This window comes from Nicotiana sylvestris, chromosome 2 (assembly GCF_000393655.2).
Source record: "Nicotiana sylvestris chromosome 2, ASM39365v2, whole genome shotgun sequence".
In the NCBI taxonomy this organism is placed as follows: Eukaryota; Viridiplantae; Streptophyta; class Magnoliopsida; order Solanales; family Solanaceae; genus Nicotiana; species Nicotiana sylvestris.
In genome coordinates this window covers 89281656-89305211 of record NC_091058.1, presented here as the reverse complement: position 1 = coordinate 89305211, position 23556 = coordinate 89281656, and the positions used below count along the sequence as shown (strand labels likewise).

Here is a 23556-nt window from a genome sequence, read left to right as displayed (position 1 = left end):
ATAGGATCATTAGCATTGGCCGGATACAACTCGACTATGCTTTGATCACGGCGTTGATTGAGCGGTGGCGACCGGAGACACACACTTTCCATTTGCCCATCGGCGAAGCCACCATCACACTCCAAGACGTCGAGATTTTATATGGCATGTCCACTGATGGCTTGCTAGTTTTATGGGAATATGAGATATTTTAATCGGGATTCATATATGGATATGCTGCACAGGCTCACGGGCTTCAGGTCCGAGGACCCAGTTGTAGCAATTGGGAGCAGTCGTATGCAGTTGGTCCCCATTAGAGACCACTTGGTGCAGATCCACGATACTATCATCGACGACTCAGCGGAGGTGGATGTGGAGCAATATACGAGGCTGTTGTTGCTCCTTCTATTTGGGGGGTCTTGTTCCCAAACACTTCGGGGAACCTAGTGAGCCTTCGTTTTCTGCATCATATTGCGGACTTCGATGATACAGTCAGCTACAGCTGGGGTGGTTCTGTCCTATCATTTTTGTACAGGCAGATGTGTCGGACATCCATGGGCACACAGAGAGACGTTTCTGGCTTTCTGCCACTTCTACAGGTGACAACTTATTCAAATAATATGTCCTTTAGTTACAATTCTACCTAGTTATAGTTAATCTTTACGTCAACTTTGTATGTTAGGTTTGGGTGTGGGAGCGATTTCTGCAGCTTCGGCCACCTCTACCACAGCTACCGGCTAATGTACATATTCCTGATCTCCCTCTAGCTTGTAGGTGGGTATTGCGTCGTAGACTTGCACGAGAGTATCATGGCCATCATAATCTCCCCTTCTGTAGGGATGTGTTGGATTTTCTGGAGGACGCACAGGTGAATATCTAACTAAACTTACCAATTATTGTTTAACTAGGTGTTGCGCATACTAACGGTTTGTGTTATTATTTGATAGATCATCTGGACGCCGTACAGCGAAGAGCTGATAGGTACCCTGCCAGCGTATTGCACGCACGGCCGCCATATTTGGAGGGCTTTCGTCCCTCTCACGTGCCTCGATATTGTCGAGCATCATGCCTCAGAGCGAGTATTTCGTCAGTTTGGATTTCCGCAGCCTATACCGACTCGGCCTGCATGGGATCTTTTACATTATGAGAGGGATGATCGGATGAGGGTGGACGACACATTTATTGATTGGCTGACAACGCAGTTGGGTATTTGGGACAGCCGAGGGGACTTGACCCCAGCTCCGCAACACTTTCCTATCGAAGTTTATATGGCATGGTACCGCACTGTTTCCCGAATTTTTATCGGGAACCCAGTTCATCAGGTAGATGGTCGGTACGTCTCATACGCCGAGAGACATGAGGCTCTGGTATGTTTTTTGTTATTATCAATTACATTAATAGTAATTTCGAGTCAAATACGTAGTTTATATTAAAAAATTTTGTGCAGGCGATTGGATTGCATACCTTATATCGTATGGGGCAGCAGATGCAGAGTTATGTCCACGATCTTGTGATCATGCAGGACTATAGTCGTCGCTTCATGGATGTGGCTGCCCAGACACTGCAGCGAGGCCGATCGGATCAGTGTTTGGCACACCAGCCAGATTATGTTGACCCAGCCACGTACCAGCGAGGTTGTGGTATGCCATGAGGTGGTGGCTGACGAGCTGCTGCTACTCCACGACGACCTGTTGGTGCCGGACGACGTGGTCGTGGGCGGAGAGGAGGTCCCCAGCAAGGGGGCTTTGAGGCTCCTGCTGATGATGTTGCTGCTGATATGGGAGGTGGCATGCATGAGATCGACATGCCGTCTTACAGCCTTGGCATTTATGACACTCCAGGGACGTCGCAGGTGACCCCATCGGGTCAATTCTTGATCACGGGCTCAGATTTTCAAGGAGTGGAGTTGGGTAGATATTTCCCTGGCCCTCTACCACTGATGAGTCTCGACCGATCCAAGATTTTGATAGTGGGCACCGACTGAGTTATGGCAGCTCATCACATGCGCAGGTATGAGTTTATTAGTATTAATTTTATTCCTGTTTTTACTATAACTTATTTATTTTCTTTAACTTTATTAATTTACTTTTTTAGGCTTCATGCGATGCTGCGACAGATGACTACATTCAGATCCAGACACGATTATGGTAAGACAATATAAATTTTTGTGAATTGTTATGTAGTTTTCTATACTAAGTTTGATATTATTATGTAGCCTTCTACTGGACCTGACAGCACCACCGATACATGTCATCCTGTGCCGCATCCGGCCATAAGGAGACGACTTGATGATGATGATCCTGATAGCGTACCCGGGCGGCAGGGGATGCGCCTCAGGCCAACGGCTACTTTGAGACACACCGGATGCGGGACACATTGATTCGGTCTTCCATTTTTATGTTTTTTTGGTGTAAATAATATTTTTGTATACATTAACAACAATATTTAATCGAATATGACAGTTACTTTTTTTAGTTCTCATTTCGTTTTATAGTATTTGGTATAGTAACACAACAACTTAAACTTAACTTCCACTTAAATTAAAATAAAATTTAGTACAACAAACAAGGAAAACATTACTACAACACAAACACAAACATAACAGGCCAACATAATAAAAATACATGAAATATGAAAATGACACTAAACACATACACGCCAATGCTCCATCCTCAGTTGTCATTTATTCTTCGCTCCAACCACTTAAATCGTTCTTCTATTTGTTCTTTTTCTTCTTCTAACTCTTTCACTCTCGCCTTTACCTCTGCAAGTTCCCGTTTATATTTTTCGTTGTGTTCCTTGTGTGCTTCACAATTCCATTCTGCTCTCCATTTTTATCTTCCACCTCCTTCAGTTTCTCCCTCATTTCTGTAATAATTCTATCTCCATCCTTTTGTATTCTCTGCTGGTATAACCACATATTATGAAAATCCTGTAATCTCTCCCTGTAGCTTTCCTGATAACATGGTTCCTCAGCCCATTCATCAAATTCACAAGTAGGTTCGTCGGGTTGCTTGTACAACGTGTTCATACAGCACCAATAGCGGCGTCCAGCGTTAGCACCTTCCCACCCACAATCCATCATGCATGGTTTTCCACAGAAGCAAATTGGTGGACGACCAGGTTGAGCCATTTGTGAAATATTTGCTTATAATAAAAAACCTTACTTACTTTTAATGAAATATTTCTGGGGGAATTTTTAGCACACAAAATAACTACAATGACCCCATTATTTATAGGTGAAACAACACACATATAGCGCCATATCTAATGACGCTATATTAGATAGCGCCATATCTAATGGCGCCATATCATGATGTTGACAAGACGACTTTATGTCAGCTGGTCAGTTTTTTCAGCTTTTTCAGTTCGACAAGACAAGACACACATAGAGCCATATATAATGGCGCTATATTTTGCGTATTAAATATCGTGATGTCGACAAGACAACACACACATAATAAATATACCGATAATTATATTAAATTATTATTTAAATAGGTAAAATGGGAAAGTACAAATCATAATTAACAAACAAGAAAATTTTATTTCATAAATACTTAAATCGTATACATAACAACTAATTATTACAACATGAACTCATGGGTAATTAGGTACAATAGAAGAACACCCGCCCTGAGCTTGATTACTGTTGCTACCCAAAGGACATTTTCTACGGTCGTGTCCTGTTTGCGAGCATATACCACATTTTGCGCGCATATACGATATCACTAACATCCATTTGGTTCTGTATACGCGTTCTCTTCTGCACCTGTCTTTTACGCAAATAGGACTTGTTACACACCATTTTAAATGGTTCTGGGGGCCAGTAATGCTCAGCACCCATTGGCTGCAACTGACCACTATATGTATTTAGGTATTTGGAAACACTATATTGTTGATCAATATAGTTGGTCTCCGCATAACCAACACGTTGAAAACACTTGATGGCATGTGAACAAGGCATGTGGTAGATTGACCATTTCCCACATGAGCATAACCTTGTAGATTCATTTACAGTATGTACATTATTACCCCGATTATTATGGATAGCGGTGCGAACTTCAAAAATACCTCGTTCGTTATCATATTGCAAAAAGGAATGCCAATGTGCTCGCCGTCTGTATTTATCTAATCTCTTCATAGGCACTGCCATAAATTCAACACCCATTTCCATCAATTCCGTTGCAGCTGCAGACCGTTGCACAAACCTCTCCGCCATCTGCTTGAATGACATACGCACCATGGCTGTGACGGGCAATCCTCTTGCCGACTTTAATAACCCGTTGAAGGATTCAGACACGTTTGTAGCAAGAATTCCCCAGCGTCTTCCACCATCTGCATGCAACGTCCACTTTTCAGGGTCATGTCGCATTAACCAACGATATGCTGCCTCGTCTTCTTGCCTGATAAAATCCATATGCCTCCGGAATTTATGTTGTTGGTGGTCTATTGCTGCCATCCACATCAAATCATGTAGATCCTTTTTGGGATGTGCCTTCTTGAAATTGGCCTTAAAGTGTCTCACACAATAACGGCGGTATGCATAAGGTTCTTGCTAGGCAGGAAGGTTCCCCACAGAACTTAATATACCCCCATGCCGATCAGATATTAGACAAATACATGAACGCTGTTTGACAACGTGCTCTTTCAGGTGGTTCAAAAACATTGTCCACGTCTTTGTACTTTCATTGGCACAAATAGCAAAGGCTAGAGGAAATATCTGTCCATTAGCATCCACTGCCACGGCTATCAATAGCTTGATATCGTACTTTCCATAGACATGAGTTCCGTTTATGAATATTACGGGCCGACAATACGGAAAACCATCAATTGCTGGCTTAAACGCCCTGAACACGTAATTGAATATATATTCTGGTTTACCCGGACTCTGCTCAAGCTTCCATTCAACAACTGTTCCGGGGTTAAAGTGCTGCAGTGCAGCCATGTACCTAGGCAAATCCGCAAATGACTTATCCCAGTTACCATAGACTATTTCAAACGCTCTTTTGCGCCCAAGCTATGCCTTTCTTTTAGTAATTGTGTGGCCATATTCCTGGTGGACTGCTGTAATGCACTCTTTGATTTTATACCTTATGGACGCTTCGATGTGCGGAATAAGTACAAGAGATATCAAGTCAATATCCAAGTTGAAGTGATTCCCGTTGAAAGTGTCCATTTCGCATGTGTGGGTGGGAATGTATTTACCCACTTTCCACATACCTGTCTTCTTCTTCGACGCACGCAACATCCAATTACATGGCCAAAACCACCTGCGGCAAATAGCCTTGTATACCGTCGGACTTGACTCTGATACCTGCATCTCACGACACTCTTTAACATTGTGCATTTTACAAGCCCTGCTTACGCGTGCTTTATCAGGAAAAAAGCATCCCCTTTGCAAGCACCGTTGGTCTAGACTCATCCCACATTGCTGTCCGGATTTCATCAAAATCCCTTGTGAGAGCTTCCACATCCGGCACGGCTGGCAAGTTATCAATATAAGGAATCTCCCTTGAATGAAACGGCACTTCAGACTCGTTCACTTTTCGTCTATGGGGGCTCTCTTCAAATCGGGTCCTTCCTCCTCGTCCTCTTCATCACCATCCTCACGAGCAAATGGTGTCTCGTCTCCCGATTCATCGGCATTGTTATCGTAATCGCTGTTCTCTTCCTCACTCTGTGCATCTACCAGATCCTGATGTAATACGTCGTTTTCGGGCAATTGAGTGAGTACGGGTAGTTCAACTTGCTCGTTTTCACTGCACATTTCAACAAAAATATAAGCTACTAAATTAATAAATGCTTTATATATGGCTATATCATTTCACTTACAAGTCGTAATGTGATGACATTCCATGATGGACGTTTTCAGTTAGGTGATGACTACCGGATGGGCCACTTGTAAAATTCATATCCGGCCGGTACCCCCTATTAAATAAATGAGCGTTAAATTAATTCAATACGCCAAAAATATACATAATTAACACAAATTAAAATTGAAGTTTACCACTCTTCTTGTGAATTTTGGAAAGCAAGGTATAAATTATTTTCTCGCTGCTCATTCGCCGACGGTGATAAATTTAAATCAAGAAAAAATCTTTCATCTGGAACAAGTCCGGCAAAAACTGATCCAGAATAACCACCCGATGACTGGGGGTTATCTCTACTATGCACAACCTCGTTTTTTGGAACGTCTTCGACCTTCACGTACATCTCCAACATTGTGATTACAAGAAATTCCCGGCATTCGTCCGGAGTCCTCAGGAAATCACTCAAAGTGTCATCATCGTCGATGTTAAACTCTGAGTAAAAAGCAACCCCTTGCGGCGTAACGGAATACGGATATCTTCCGGTTACTTTGAGTATCACTGAACGTTTTCTCACACTCATTTTTTTGCATAACAACGATATCAATGTTTCGTACTCCATTGAAAGTGGCAATTTAACATTACACTTAGCAGGTAAACTGTAGCCCACAGAGTTATTCTCCATCACAACCTCACCCCCCAATATAATGATACTCTTATTCTACGTTCTTCAGACATAATGAAAAAATGTTGGAGAATTTAACAACAATAGAAACCAACAAGAGTTAAAAACAATTTTTGAATGAAGTTGTGGCGATTCTACGATGTTTATATAAGAAATGGCTAGTCGGAGGTTTTTTTTTTTTTTTGTATATAGCGCCACAAAAAGTGGCTTTATACGCTTTTGAGTTATTGAACCCAGAAATTATTGGTAGGGTCATGTAATAAGGGGTATAACGCCATTAATAGTGGCGCTATGTAAGATGTGTCAGTTTTACTATATATAACGCCACAAAAAGTGGCGCTATACAGTAACGGTGCAGTTACCGTTACTGTATAGCGCCACTTTTTGTGATGTTATATATAGTTTGGTAACTTTTTTTTTAACACGTATTTACGTATTTTGAGTAAAAAAAAACACATTTTGATTCCGGACTCAATTAGTAAGTATCCTGATGGCCAATAATTCCAAGGTCTCGTACCAACAAATCAAGTACATACGTAAAACAGAAAAGAAATAAGGAGAAGACAGCATGAGTTGACCAATGCCTTCTTGATTCCATCTATCATTGTCTAACATTCTGTGGCTAACAGCTTTTAGAAGTAAAAGTTGGGGGAAAAAAACCATTCTACAAGATATCAAATCACATTTTAATTTAATGAAATATTCTTCTTTATATAGAATTATTCCCCTCATTCTACATACTTTATTGCCATTTGAATGCTTTGAATTTTAAGGGACTGAATTAAACTTTTAATTTTTTCCCTCTTTAAATACGATTGAAATTAAGAAAATATCTTGCAGTTCTCTTTCCAATGAATTCATTGTGTTTTGAGCTGTTCAAGTGCTTTTTTCAGCTGCTGAATCTGCAATATCGGTTTTGGTCTTTTCATTCCAGCACCCTACATCAGATATTCATATGATGAGAAAACCAATGTCAATTGATAAAAATTAAAGAATTGGAGCAACAATATGCCAATAACAATTAGGTCTATGCACAGTTATATTGGTATTCCTCCTAAGCACATTAAATAGAAATACTAATCTTTAACTTGTTCTGCCGTATTTACTGATTGTCAATATTAATTAATGCAGGGCTTCGTCCATTAGTTTGACAAAAGTAAGCCAGCTCTTCCCTAACTTTTAAGGAATTGCTTAGTTTCTGCTACTTAATAATAAGGTCATCTTTCAGAAAATTCGGTAAATTGTTCTATTCCTATGATAAAAATAAAGAAGTCACGTAAGATGAGCGCTGTAGGAAAAATTATGATTAATATTTTTATGACGTTGATCCTTACGTCCAAGAATGATAAAATGGTACTTACTTTAATTTTTGCATGATGGTGGTTGTGCTGTATTGAAGGTTCTGCTAAAGACACAATTTTTTTACATATGCTCCAAGTTCCTTGACCCTCTTCTTATGGTTTATGTGAGCACCTAATTTTTGACAATATTTAATTATTATTTTCTTTGTCTTCTTCTATGTAAATATTTTAGGGGGTTTTAACATACAAATTTTTAGCTTTGTTATACTTTTTATTATAGGTTAAAAATACAAAATTTTAGAAGGTGAATTATTACTATTAATATTATTTTATTTTTATTCTTATTTTTAAATAATAATAAAAAATCCGAAAAATATTATTATTTTTTTTAAATTTTCGGGAGAGATTTAAAAAAATAAGAAAAAGGGAAGTATGAAATTAAAAAAAAGAAGTAAAAGTAGGTGGAATTCTCTTTTAAAAAAGTAAAAGAAAGTGAAAAATTAAAAAAAAAAAAAGTAAAGTTTTGTGGAAATTTTTAAAAATAAAAAGTAAAAGAAAGTTGGAATTAAAAAATAATATAAAGGTAGCTGAAAATTTAAATTAAAATAAAGTAGAATTTTTTTTTAAAGAAAAGTAAAAGAAAGTGGATTGTTTTTTTAAGAAAAGTAAAATAAGTGGAATTCTCTTTTAAAAAAGTAAAAAAAGTGGGATTTTAAATAAGATAAAAGTAATTAAAGTTGTAATTTAAAAAATAAAAGTAAAGAAAGGTGGTAATTCTTTTTATAAAAAAAAGAAAAGCAAAATGTAAGTGAGATTTCTTTTAAATTAAAAAATTAAAAAAAAATCTGATTTTTTTTTTGAAAATTCTCCTATTAATAGAAGAGAAATATTTGAAGAAAAGAAAAGAAGAGAAGAGGGAAGACTATTGAGAGAAAATTTTTTTTCTTCTTCTATGCTAAAGAGAATTTCTACTAGTTTTATTCTTTCTACCTATTTCTTTCAAAAAAAAAACATATAGCCATTCATTACCTTGTTTTAAAAAAAATACCTCAAAAACAGGAGCTAAATCACACCAAAAATCAAATCCAAAAGCTTCAAACTCAATTTAAAAGATAGCCCAAAATACTAGCCCGAAGAGGTCGAAGTCGAGTTCGGTTCGAAAGGTTTCCGCTCGTTGCCTCTGATTGTGGTTCATTTGCACATTAAATTTGATGGTTGTTTGCTCCATATGTATTGAATAAGATCTTCATCTATAAAAGGTTCATTCTTTTCTTAACCAATGTTTCCATTATTTTTCTTTCACCGTATTTCCTTTTGATTTGTATATTATATTTTGGTTATCTACCAACTTGAAAGATATGAACAAAAAAAATGAAGGAAGAGCATCAAGAAATAGAATTCGTGAAAGACAGAATGAGTTTCTTCAATGAGATTGTAGTTCATAGGGAAAGATAGGAAAATGTATTCAAAATGGAGAGAGAACGATGTAATAGCTTGGATCCAAATTAAAGGATGTTAAGTCAATAGCAAATTTGATACCGACATGGGTGATTAGGTCCATAATAACTCAAATCATATATTTCTTCAATAATAATTCCATATTCATAAATCATGACCTTGCAATAATCTCAAAGTAGTTTTAGGAAGAAACATAATCATGAATATTTGTAGTTTGCTTTAAATTGAATACAATCCTTTTAGAATAATCGAGGCGCGCCATGCCAAATAAAATCTCAAAACTCATGGCCCTCATTTAATTAATTTTAATCCTTAAAAATCGAGGCGTGCCATTTAGTTGAATTTTCCATGGCCCTCGCAAACTTGAAAGTGCGTAATTGCTTTAGGCGCGCTATTTTTTTAAAAAAAAAATTAATTTCCTAAACTCGGGTGTGCATTTTATGTGACCCAAATCCAAATCTCAACAACGTTAGATAAAATGTGTCGTGGACCGCGGGTGCATTTCATGTGACGTGGTTCAATACGTGTTTTATATGACGTTGAATTTTTCCAAAAAAAAAAAAAATTAATTAAAAGCGGCTAATAAGTTAAAAATATTCCTTGAAACATGTTTTAAAAATCAGATAATAGGCCAATTGTAATAGTTTAAGCGATCGTGCTAGAACCACGGAATCCGGGAATGCCTAACACCTTCTCCCAGGTTAGCAAAATTCCCTACTCAGAATTTCTGGTTCGCAGACTTCAAAAGGAAAGTCGAAATTTTCTCGATTTGGGATTTAAAATAAATCGGTGACTTGACACCAAATAAACTATCCCAAGTGGTGACTCTGAATTGAATAATTAATCTCATTTCGAATAATGTCACTTAAATTGGAAAAACTCTCTTATATACCTTCGGGTGTGTAAAAAGGAGGTGTGACAGTTTACATTCTCCACATGAGAAATTCCAGAAGATTAACAGTAATTACTAATACATTATCAACCTTCTGAGGTGTAACAGATAAATCATAAGCTATCCAACCTGTAACACCCCGGGCTTTAGACAGAGTTCCACATCGACAAAACACAAGAGGGATGCTGGGTATATAAGTTAACAAGCCTTAGACCCTAGTGATGCGTTTTAAACCCGTGAGGGCCTAGGCCCAGAGCGGACAATATCACTAGTGGGCTGGGCTGTTACAGATGGTATCAGAGCCACTCTTGTGTCAGCCATGCTGATGGTGGGTCAGAGCTCAACTGAGTTTAGGCAAATCCCGGTTAGGCGGGACAAACCTCAGTGCTGAGTCTAGGCCAATCCCATGAGGTGGGACAAACCTTAGCGAGGACGCTGAGTCCATAAGAGGGGGTGTATGTAACACCCCAGACTTTAGACAGAGTCCCACATCGACAAAACACAAGACATATGCTGGGTGTATAAGTTAACAAGCCTTGGACCCTAGTGACGCGTTTTAAATCCGTGAGGGCCTAGGTCCAGAGCGGACAATATCACTAACGGGCTGGGCTGTTACACAACCTTTGTCATATCATTTTGAGTTGTTAGCAAGTGATAAGCAGCAGCGAGGTGCACACGCAATGACATGGCATTGAATTAGTTTGAGTTGTCCTGTTTCAGATACATAAATTCTCTTATACTAACACTTGCCATATATAAAAACCCAGTATGACATGAACAGGTACCTGAGAGGGCAATACTTGCTGCCAATAATGACAAATTTACCTACTAACATGAAAATTAAAATGTAGAATCCACATTACATGATAGGCAAAATAAGTCTCTCTAACAGTTGAAAACAAAAAGCAGATGAAAATAAAACGTAAAGTATAAATGATGAACCAATAGAAGTTCCAAGAGTGTCTGTTATAGGCCCTTGTTTTGCCCTTGGCCACATCTCTGTCACAAAGGTATAAATAATCAAAATATAAGAGGGAATAGGGAATTAATTAACATGATAAAAGAGAATAAGTGAAGTGTTTCACCGAAGTAGTTAAACACATTCAAAAAGCAGTTGTAATCAGAAAACCCAAATGGGTAGATTAGCGCTCAGAATGTTGACCGAGAGAACCGAGATTTGATGTAGAGAGCGATTCCTGAAACCTGAAAAGAGGAAATAAGTGATTTGATTGAGCAAATCAGTGAGACAAATTTGAACAATAAAGTTGCAAAATTTTACAGAGCAAGGCACATTAGACCAAAAAAGATAATGAATCAAATCTGCAAAAATAATCTGAACATCAAAAGACAGAGATGGAACTCTAATGAAAAAGGGAGAAGGGAAAAGGAAAAAGGAGGATAGAAAGATGCAGCAACAGAGAGGGAAGGTACTACCGGTTGAAAATTTGTACTCTTACTCTGATTTTCAATGGAAAGAAAAGTCATTCTCTATCAATGGAAAGAAAGCCGTGTCATCGGTTTCGAGAGAGGGCGGAGAAGAAGAGGAGAAATACAAGAAAAAGGAGTTACAGCCCTTTATTCTGGCAGTTACGGGGTTTTGACATGTGGCTTTTGGAGTCTTTATTACCGCATCGAACCTGCGTAAAAAAGAGGAGAAATATAAGAAAAAGGAGAAAAAGAGATAAATATAAATGCTGCTCATAGGAATTGCCACATCATTCTTTTAAGTCTCTCCTTTATATATATATATATATATATATATATATATATATATATATATATATATATATATATATATAATACAAGACCTTATGCAGAAATTAAAAGTTATATATACTTAAAACGATTACTTATTGATACGATGAGAAGATATCTTAAAGTGCGTGTAAGGTAATTCGACTACACCGTGGAAACAAAGTACACCAACTAATGACGATTTCTTTAAGCAGTTTAATGACGATTCATTTCAGCTTTATTTTTTTCATCAAACCAAGTCCGTTTAGCTGCTTAAGGTTTTGGAATGACTAACTATCCCCCAAAAGAAGGTTTCCATTATTAACTATATTAAGTACGTTTTTAAATGTGCATGTGCCTTTTCTCTTAGCACAGATGCATATAGTCAACATGACATTAAACTTCTAAGTTTTTTGGAGTACCAGGGTGCTATCCCTCTTTAATTTTACTAACTTCCAGCCTAAACATGTCCTATACTCTATATAATGAGGAGAGAACTCCATTTAATTCAACTAAATTCGTAAATCGTTGAACTTTTCTTGTATCTAAATACTCAATTTATGTGCATTTCATAGCATAGCATGCTACTAATATAGTAATCTTGTGATGAATTATAATCCTACCTGTCACGACCTACATATTGTTTCCAATTCAATGCGCCAACAAAGCAGTCATCAAAGCTCCAGTTTTGCCTTCATCTCTTCAAGATGCAATATAACCGCTGTTGACGATTATCACCGGCGGTTCGAGTCTCCGATTTTTTGTTGCTCAATTAACTTGAAACACACAAGTTATATAGCTAAGTAATCATCTTTAGTATTAAACTTGAAGTAACTTGCTTGTCCTTTATTCTCATTTTGTAGGTGCTTTAAGAATGAATTATTTTGTCTTCAACTTTTGCTATTGGTTAAGAATTATTTTGTCTTCATCTTTTGGTATTGGTTTTAATGAACTTCCTTGATAGTTTCTGACTGACTTCTACCACTTCTTCAGCACGAGAAAAGACAGACTTTAACATGAGTTGCATGCCATCTTAAACCGGATGATGTGTTGTAGGAATTTGGCCCCTTTTTTTTCTTACCAATATATGTTGTAAGAACAAGAGGTAGCAAAATGGCTTTAGCCAGACCAAGTGAAGCACCTTAAATGGTATATGCTGAATTTGTTTGCCTGGAATATAATCGATCTGTCAGTAGGACCTCTCCTTGGTACTTGGAGTAATAATTTATGTTTCAAGGATCCTTGAGTGTTTTTTTGTGCAACAACTGTGTGTCTTAATTTAAGAAGGATTCAAATACTTATAGTACACGAAGTTACCTTCATTTTCTTATTCGTTAAAAAGTTTTATCTATAAGAATTTTACATTGCAGCTCACCTTTGAGTTTGCAACGTATACACACTTGTTTTAATAGCCACCATGCTCGTGGTGATACTTAGCATCTCATATTATCTCTTTTTTTCTAGACAATAGAATATATAAGACTATGTACTCAAATTTTACTCTACTATTATTGGCTTTAAGCTTTGAGATTGTTTTACTGAATTAACTTCACGTATGTATATAAGCATTTATATGTCATGTATATCAGTATCAAATTCTAATGGTGGGGCATACGCAAGGGCACACGCCATCTAGTATTACAATAATACCAAACGAGGGGACGAAGAAGAGAGACAACAGAGCGAGCCAGCAAAAGTAAATTCTATTTATAATTAAGTCTGCTCCTGGTTACAACACAACAACCCAGTCTAATCCCACTTAGTGGGGTCTGGGGAGGGTAGTGTGTACGCAGACCTTACCCCTACCTTGGGGTAGAGAGGTTGTTTCCAAATAGACCCCCGGCATCCTTCCCTCCAAGAACTTCCCACCTTGCTCTTGGGGAGACTCGAACTCACAACCTCTTGGTTGGAAGTGGAAGTCTGCTCCTGGTTATGGTACCAAATTTTGCGCAACCCTCGAAAGACTTGTGGCATATCCTAAAGAGCACAACAGATCTGTCAATGTGCTGACCCCTTTGTGAAATCATCAGGAGCTAAATCTTCCATCTCCACAAGGCGACAACAAATATGCGAAAAAACCTGCAGATTTGTTGTTGCATTAGTGCAATAGTATTTGGAATTAACACCTACATATTATCAAGGGCATGAAGCTGGAAACAAGGAACAATGGCCTATGATTAACCTTAACTCCAATCACGTAAGAGGGGCGTGTCAAACTGCAATGGGTTCAGTAGCCTTCATCAGCCATTCCATCTCAGATGTATTCATGTAAGGAGCAAGAATTTCCCTACATTTAGCATGGTATTCATTCAACCATTCAATCTCTTCGGGCACCAGAATGCTCACGTCAATTAGTTTCCTCTGATATGGTGCCTAGATTAAACAAAGAAAATTGTTACCTTCACGGCACAAACATTTCCAGCCTGTGGAATTAGAAAATGAAATAGCATATCAATGGCAAGTGAAACTGAATATCAACGTATATAAAAAAATAAAAACAAAGAATCTCAATTCCTCTTGGATTGCAAAAGTAAAATAGCACCACACACATTCATCTAGAACCATCCATATAGAAGCATATCAGAATGTGTACAGAAATAAAACAAAGTGTTTACAAACTCACCCAAGTTATGTGCTCGAATGATAAGTAACCCTTATCGCCAAAGTTGAACTTCGTATTGCCCTTCTTGACAATTAGCACATTCTCTATTCTTATTCCAAAATTCCCATCTTCATAATAACCAGGTTCTGGAAAATAACATATGAATGTTAGGTCCTGAGAAGTTGAAACAAGAAACCGTAAAGGTGTGCGGAAGAAAGGTGATGACAATTAGATTATTCAGGAAGCTGGCACAACTTGGCATGACGTGGTTTATCCTAATTTTATGACAGACCTTTTTACTAATACAACTAAAAAAGCATCGTATTTCCCCTGATCATATCAGTTATCTAATTGTAGAATTCTAATAAACAACTTTAGGGCAGACTAAGTTAAGATAGGACATTTATTAATGACCGTCCTTCATAAAGTAGCATTTCAGTTTAAAGCCTACTACTTCATGTGAAGAGTGAAAATCCGTCCAAGTATGCAGAGGCATAATCATGATAAGGAAAACTTTACTTCTAAGTCGTAATGTTGTAAGATGCTACTGACCATCTGTTACAGCCATTGAAACTTGTAGTGGCACATTCTTTGCAGATGGTCTGAAACTAATTTGATGAGGTCCTGCCAAAGGTAAATGAATGTAAATATAAATTGCACCTTCTTACAAGTACCTCTTCAGTCATAAGGGTGGCTTACCTTCATGGACATTTAAGTACGACCCAATCCCGTGTCCAGTACCATGCCTATAGTCAAGACCATCCTTCCACAAAGGAATTCGAGCAAGAATGTCAAGAGCATGCCCTATAAAGATTATTCAAGCACACAATGATCTGATAAGCCAACTATCTTGAGGGCCACATCAGTTAAATGAAATGCAAGTGATAAGCATAGGCCTTCAAAAAATCGCCTGTGGATTTAGGCATTAGTACATCCAACCACTGAAGAAGCTTTAATAAATTATAGACATCGAACATACTAAGAATGATTCTACATAATCATACCATTGGTTCCGTTGGGAAACATGGCATTGCCCAAAGATATATGTCCTTTAAGCACCTAAATAAAATAAAGGAACTTTTTAGCCATTAAAGCAGTATTTCGGTAAAGAGAAGAACAAGACTTTCCAGCATAAGATTCTATCAAATCAATCTCACAATGAAAAACCAGCATATATAGAAGTAGTATGAGAAGTAAAACTAAAAGGAAAAGACAAACCTGCATACATATATATTAACAGAAATTGGTTCAAAGTGTTGCAAGCATTATCCCTTCTCATCCACTAACCCCTCAAGAAATAAACCAGAAAACAACTCTTAAGAATAAAGACAAAAGCATTTCACAGAAAAGTTTCGACTTACTGTTGCTTCTTACTCCACGCCTACAGGAGGGGAAACTTTTATAAAAAAAAGGAGGGAGAGATGAAGATTACAAGATACAAGCACAGGAATAATAGAGCTATAGATCTCTAGGATGATAATGCCTCCAATGGTTTCTCTGATCAAGGCTTAAAATGGATTAAAGCTTCTAGGATGGTCTTAACGTAGTGGTGGCTAACCAAGTATAGAAGGAGACTGAAAATAGATTAGATAAGCAACGGTAATCTGATTTTCAATCTGAAATCAGAACTCAAGTTATGAAATTTCACTCCATCGTGCATGGTCAGATTCAACATGGTTTGGCATCATTATCAATGCAAAAAGAGATAATTAAAAATACATTAGAATTTACATACCGCAGTGTAACAAGATTTCTCATGTGGAGTAGGCTTTCCAAAATGAACAGTCCGTGTAATATCAGTTGTTCCATCCAGATACTTCAGCAACACCACCATATATATGGAAAGATGACATGTTAAATATAGAAGTATGTAAAGCAACTAGCCTATCCCGAATATATGTTCTCACATACCTGTGCTCCAGAATCAAATAGGTAAATGCAATCTGGATCGAGTTCAGCACATGTTTCTGTCTCAGGTTTATAGTGGATAATGGCCGCATTTGAACCAACAGAAGAGGTAGTTGGAAAACTCAGTCCTCTAAAGTGCTGCAGATGTATAGGAACAACATTGTCCCAGTACATTAAGATAATGGAGATACTATGTTGAAACACAAGCTTCTTAATAATTTTGCGAACTTCAAGCAAGATCACACCCATCAGAAAAGGAACCGAACTGCACTTGTTGGAAGAGCTCAAGGCAAAAGTTTCTTGTTGATTGAAGCAACTAAACATCCACCCAAGATTATCTTAAGTCCTCCTTGATAATACATATTCATAATTTCTACCTCCTTTTGTTTTCGGCAAACCCCTTATTTTTCTACTTCTAAATTCAACTACACCCACTTGCAATGGGGACCCATTAGAAAAATGCTATAATTACACCTGTACGTTTTAAAGAATAAAGATAGAGAATTGTGCCAGTGTGTAAGTGGACAGAGTTTGAGTCAAAATCAGAATATCATATGGTCCTGAATACAAAAGCATAGCGGAAAAACAGAAGCCACAAACTGGAAAAAAACTCGAGGGTCGTCAGCTCAACTACCTGGATGATGATAACTTAATCATAGATAGGGACTAGAGAGACGAGACAACAATTTCATGCGCGATTTTCACCAGAATACAAAGATTTACCTCCTTTGATGCACGGAACTCCTCCAGCTTATCACTCACAGAGACTTCTGTCAGCCTTTTAGTTCCCCTAACATATTAATTAATGGTAAGGTAAGGTACAAAACATTGAACCACCACTAAGGAAAACAAAATCACGCATCCCATGCTTCATGATAAGTTCCTCAATGAATCACTTGACATATTGGCTGAAGATCAGTAATTTGCAGAAGCTTCCTTCAGCAAATCGAAGGCAACTAAAATTCTTAGCACTATCATCATCAAAGAAATCAAAGTCTTACATGTTACAAGCTTTTCAAATACACAAAAGCACACAACAATAAACTTCTATACAGACAATAAACCAAGAAACCACTTTCTTGAATAATGTATCCCTCCGATCACCACAAGATGCTGACTCTAATAGATTAATTCCCAATTTAAAATGTTAACAATACTCCTCAATTTGTTTTCTTGGATCCTGACTAGTGGACTATTCTTTTTTTTTTTTTTTGATAAGTCCTGAACTAGAGGACTATAACAGATCAATTCCGCGCTAAACATGTACCTACTAATCAAAACCATGAAATAGTACAGGAAACTAGATCAAACTTACAGTTGTTTCTTCTGTTTGGTACACTCAGCCTCCTGGAAATAACCACATGCCCCATAAATTTCCTGCATCTGGAAAATATTGATTTCATCAACAGTGGAACCACATGAACAACGTTAAAACTCATCTTGCCAAACTACTGAAACCAGGGATAGCTTGTATCAAGTATGTCTGCACCTAAAAACAAAGAAGTCCCCCTTAAAAATACAAAGTCCACATTGTTTGCATAAAGGCATTGCAAGTATATCTAATGTCTTTTCCTGAGAGATACATTATCCTTCTACTCTTCTAGTTTAGCAAACACTGAAACTTCTAACCCCAACATATTTGGCTTTTCCAGAATATAACAACAAAGACTAGCTTACACTCTTCACTCGTGTAAAGATTCAAAAGAACAGATATACACACACATATGTATACAGACACACACACACAGACAAAAAGAAGTACATACATAAACACATGCCTACATACATATAAAATCTAAGGAAGATGCAAATGCAGTAGGTGGCAGTAACTCACAAGATTATGAGAGCATCAAAATTAAGAATCTGACATACCTGCTTATCAAGCCAGACAAGATACTGCACAACAGCTGCCCCATCCCGAATATGGGCCTTCTTCAATCCTTCCATCTCAACAGGATTCTAGAAATTATAATTTAGTAATTTAGCAACCAACTGTAAGTTTGAGAGTAAAAGTAAGTGTTGAAAACATAATTAAATAAATAAAAGTCTGCTCTCTCTAGTAGCTTAAGCTTTTAGATGAGATGATCACACACATGGTATCAAAGCAGGCAGAGGTTCTAGGTTTCGAGTCTCAACGCCACCCAATATCAAAAAATTTCCGCGTGCTTGGCTCATCAAAACGAGGAGGCGTGTTGAAGACATAATTAAATAAATAAAAGTCTCTCTCTAGCAGCTTAAGCTTTTAGATGAAATCTTCACACACTTCAACATGGTATCAAAGCATAGATTCGAGTCTCAACGCCACCCAATATCAAAAAGAATTTTCACGTGTTTGGCTCATCAAAGCGAATCAAGCCTGCACGTAAGGGGGGGTGTTGAAGACATAATTGAATAAATAAAAGTATGCTCTCTCTTGCAGCTTAAGCTTTTAGATCAGATGGTCACACACTTCAACAGTAAGATCACAAAAACACAGATGACATTTCAAAAGCCTAATAACCTTGGAGCGTTTTAAAATGTCACTGCTAAATCTAGGTAATTTTGTTCCCCTACGCATTAATGTTTTATACTGAGTAACATCTTCCAGTACAACTTTCACTTTTTTGATAGCAACAAGAAAGAAATTATATGGAGGAAAAAACATATTGCAGTGAGCAGATCATAGGCAATGCGCAAAAGACATAAAAGGACAAAGAAAGATTTGTTTTAATCACATAACATGAAGAAAATAGTATGTTAGACAGCCTGATACCTTCAGAAATAACTATAGTTGGGAGTAGATTTGGAACTGGAAGTAACTGTAATGATGAAAGACCATCACAGATGATGGTGCATATTAGACAAAATAATAAATAAAGATTTCAAATTAGTTGGATTAGAACGACCTCACACCAAAAGTTTCATTTTTCAGAAAAAAAAAATAGTTTGACACCAATAAGACAAATTTAACAATTATTGACAAGGAAAATAGAACTGCAATTCAAGCTTTGGTTAATCATACAAGTGCAAAATATGGATGGTTTTAACTGTCAAAATTATGATCATTGATTAGTATTTTACTCAAGAAATCTTAGAGGAGGTAAGGAGGGGGAAAATCACGAGGTCCATATCATACTTCAGAAAAGAAAAAACATTGATGATTTGTATTCCCGCTAAATATAACAGGAAAATTAGAAATGTTAATCCAGGGAAAATTATAACGCCATGAGGTATATAATCCTAAACATCCACACCTCCTAAAATAGATTCAGTTCAAAATGTTGAAAAGCATATTAAGGTCATGCATAATAATAGAACAAGAAATGCTCATCAAGCTCACAGCCATCAATTGTCACAGCGACCTTCTTTTAGCTGACAAAAATTGGAGCTATAGCTGATTGTGTACACACCAAGCAAGCAACTTCAAGCACTTCTTTGCTATTATTTTCTTATGATGGAACAATTGATCTACTTGACACCTAACCAACCAAACAAAGGCTGTGTGAAGACCTACGAGACTTTCAACCACCTAAAATGCTCAGACAACAAACTTTAGGGGATAAGTATGTTCAGAGGTAGTATTAATCACCTTCAGAGCTTTTGCAAGAGCCAAAGGTGATTGCTGAAGGAGAACTTTATCAGCACTCACTTTTGAATACAAAGCAAAGCAACATGCTCCTGGATCAACCCAAATGAGGTCATTTACAAACTCAACAGCATGACTATCACCATTTCCTTTATTAGCGGCATTTCCCCCATCAATCTCTAGGTTCCTTAGAAATTCCTTAGTGGGGGAAGGAGTGAGTTGATTAGATGCAAGAAGGACGACATCTGAGCTAACATCACCATAATCCCGCACTATAATTCCATTTTCCTCAATGTAAGAGTTTGCCTGCATGGTATGTACATGCTTACTTCTGAGTAGAAAAAGGCAACAAAATGCAACTGTATTCAATTAAAATGAGAAGGTTATGCAGTGTAGAAGCAACCTCAGTGGACATTTTTCGTCTATCCACATAGAAGAAGGCAGAGTCTAATGTCACAATCGCAAAAGCATGAGCAACCGGGCAATATGATACATCACTGCCACGGACATTATACAACCATGAAACCTGTAAATTGGCAATTATACTGGAGAAATAAATAATATCCAGGACCAGATTAGCCAAAGCTATAAGATGGAAAAATTTGGGTCTAGGGTTACGGAATTACTTCATCAAGTGCTGTTATAATCATAGCACGGCCTTTTTCCTGTACAAGCTTTGCCCTCAAAGTTCTCAACTTATCTGCAACAGACTGACCGGCAAATTGCAATGGATGCACAATTACAGGATTTGCTTGGGCAGGTGGCCGATTATTCCAAACTTCATCAACCAAGTTCCTAGTAGTTTGGACCAACTTTTGTTGTTTCTTAGCAAAAGCACGCTCCCATTTCTGTGCAGTATCTACTGATACACACCATGTATCAACACCAATGGCTGCATCCGTTGGTAGATTCTAGTAAAGCACATCATAAATATCAATTAACATATCAGCTGAACTTCAGGGACACAAAGTTCACACTCCTCTAACTTGCAAATTCAGATTCAAAAATTTACAGCACCTTGTTGCATAGGATACAGTGTCTAGAAGATAAAATCTGGACATGGGAGGACAAATGTTGAAAGGGCACATGACATCATAGTCACTAGGGTGGAGAATAAAATCACAACAGATGGCGTTATGATATTCTCTTCCTGCTAAGTTCAGTTTGACATACTAAATTCCTATATTATCATTTAGATATTGGCTTTATGCTGACAAAGTTTTCAAACAAACTATATATCTACTGAAATAAGTAAAGAGAGGCAAGAGTAAGACTGAAGAAAATAAAGATCTAAGATATACATAGTAGAAGCAAGCTGAAATATGATCCATGAGATCTGAGAAACAAAAATGGACTCAAACGTCTTTGCCTATTCTATATGATTTTGTGTGCTGCAGTACACATGAATAGTCCACTGTAAAAGATTGAGATTTTGGCTTCAATGCATTCACAGTTTAAAGAGTCATAAGTGAGAAGATCTGAGATTAAATTAAAGATGGGAAGCTTATATTATGGCAAGAGTAAATGTAGGATACTACATGCTCGTTCAACTTGGCTCGGAGATATATGAAGCTCTCTTCACGAATACCAGGTATATGAATTGAACTGAAAGACTGTCATTCCAAAAGGAGAATGATGGAATGACCACTTCCACATGTAAGTTTTAATGGGCATATTGACGAGAAAAGAATCTTCAAGGAGATTAATATAGAGTATTAACATTGAGATCAATAGGCATTGTTCTGTTTACGTATGTTAAAGATTATTACAGCACTTTATGGACAGGATTGGGAATTTGAATCAATTTCAAATTTGTCTATCTCTTTTTCATTTCCATAAAACTTACCTTAATCGGCTGGATCAATTGAGAGGTTTCCATCACAGTCGAGATACAAATGACAAAACATAAATACTGTAGGAGCTCTATCGAACTTTTGTCCTGTTACATATGCTGATTTCCTAATAATCAAAACCAGCTAGGCACCAATGACTGTACGCAATAACTGTTTTGATGCAGATTAAGTAACAAGTAAGACTGGGAAAAAGGTATATTCTTTGCAGTCAAGAATAGGCTAATGATTAACATATATCTACAAAAAGCACAAACTAATGCAGGGTAAACTGAATTTATAAGAAACAAGGAAGGAGTAGTCACATCGGCCATCCAGATATCAATAGCAGGGTCTTCTCCCATACGCATGAGCTTCCACTGATCGCTGAGCTGCTGAGCTGCCTGTAAGAAATACCGGCCGTCGGTCCACAGAAGTGCTTCATTCATTGTTATAAGCGCCAAACCTACTCAAATAGGAACAATATTCTGCTTAATTTCACCAAATTTCATACCAACCAATGCAAACTAATATCCGCACACTGGATGGTTCTACAAACGTTATTAGCAGCAATCAGAAATTAAAAACTGATAAATACAACAAAATCAACATCAAGTGATTGAAAAATAAAATTAAACTAACCAGAACTTCCGGTGAATCCAGACACAAATGCGCGCCTTTTGTCCCGTGCCGATACATATTCGCTCTGTCGCATCATCCAATAACGTATAGAATCGTAAAACAGTTGCATATGTCTAAGTCCGATGAAATTACATAGATTCACACACACAAAAAAAAAAAAAAAATGGGAACCTGATGATAATCTTCTGAAGGGACAATCAAAGCGTGAAGAGGAGGAGAGTGAGCGGACATTAAAGACCTCAGAGCAGCGAGTGTGTCAGTCATCGTCTCTTTCGATTTACAGATTCCAAATTGGAGATGAGAGCAACTGACCAAATTAAACAATGGCCTTGGAACTCTTTTTTGGTAGTACTATTCCTCCAAACTCAAACTAAATGCTTGATAATTTGCTGTAGCGAAGGTGCTTAAGATAATAATCAGTTTCACTTGTGAAAATTTCTTATTGTCAATTTTGAAATTACATAGGCAACCTCTTAAATTTGCCGGAATTTTTCATTTAAATAATTGAACTAAAGATTGTTCTTATTAAGCACCTCAACAAAAGCTCCACCAATCCTATTAGGCCGTTTGTATAGGTGTCTAATAGAAATAATCTTTAATTTAAATTCGAATAAGTTTACAGAGTCGAGTATGTATTCAACCGTTGAAAAATATAAGAATTATACGTAGCATATTGATATTCTCTCCCTACCTAACAGCTAACAGTCAAGCAAAATATGAAATATATTACTCCGAAGTCCGAACGGACTATAGTTGTCTCTTTCTTTAATTTTAGAAAAAATTACACAAATATTCCAAATAAATCTCAATTTATCAACTTCTAACCATTAGTCACACACTTACCAAAATTAGCCGAACACATAAAAATTGAAAAACCACATAAATAAGGTTTTTTCTCTCAAAAAATCACATGCAAAGTCACCGTCATTAGTAACATTAGACGCAAGACGGAAATGAAATTTTATGGATGAGGTAGCAAATAAGGTGATGAAATACAAAAAAAAAAATATACAATATCCAAAAATCTAACCAAAAAAAGGAACTTTTTCAATGGGTATAGTAGAAATTCATTGAAAACAAATAGATAAGTCAATATACAAAAATTGAGAAAGATTGGAGGTGATTTGGACTGGTTTTGTATCAAAATTCAT

The 23556-nt window shown here is 37.1% G+C and overlaps 1 protein-coding gene and 1 long non-coding RNA gene across 4 annotated transcripts; both read right to left on the bottom strand.

Moving 5' to 3' along the window:
* Positions 1 to 10795: 10795 nt before the first annotated feature.
* On the bottom strand, positions 10796 to 11734 carry LOC104241085 (uncharacterized). Of its 2 annotated transcripts, none has more exons than XR_714620.2 (2): positions 11560 to 11734; positions 10796 to 11328 (listed from the first exon to the last, which is right to left on the bottom strand). It is a non-coding gene; the product is annotated as an uncharacterized lncRNA (long non-coding RNA). The 2 variants fall into 2 exon arrangements; XR_011405049.1 differs by having other exon boundaries at positions 11583 to 11734.
* Positions 11735 to 13543: 1809 nt separating this feature from the next.
* Positions 13544 to 22919, bottom strand: LOC104241084 (aminopeptidase P1-like). 2 transcript variants are annotated; one of them, XM_009796000.2, is made up of 17 exons: positions 22577 to 22919; positions 22406 to 22469; positions 22090 to 22229; positions 20561 to 20845; positions 20338 to 20460; positions 19938 to 20240; positions 18242 to 18328; positions 17685 to 17752; positions 17093 to 17159; positions 16373 to 16507; positions 16197 to 16277; positions 15466 to 15520; positions 15161 to 15265; positions 15014 to 15085; positions 14483 to 14607; positions 14042 to 14232; positions 13544 to 13938 (listed from the first exon to the last, which is right to left on the bottom strand). In XM_009796000.2, the coding sequence occupies exons 1-16, from the start codon at positions 22667 to 22669 to the stop codon at positions 14071 to 14073; spliced, it is 1965 nt and encodes a 654-aa protein (XP_009794302.1). In that variant the 5' UTR covers positions 22670 to 22919; the 3' UTR covers positions 13544 to 13938; positions 14042 to 14070. The 2 variants fall into 2 exon arrangements, with proteins under 2 accessions (XP_009794302.1, XP_009794304.1); XM_009796002.2 differs by lacking the exons at positions 22406 to 22469; positions 22577 to 22919 and adding an exon at positions 21781 to 21937 and having other exon boundaries at positions 22090 to 22152.
* Between the last annotated feature and the right edge of the window lie 637 nt (positions 22920 to 23556).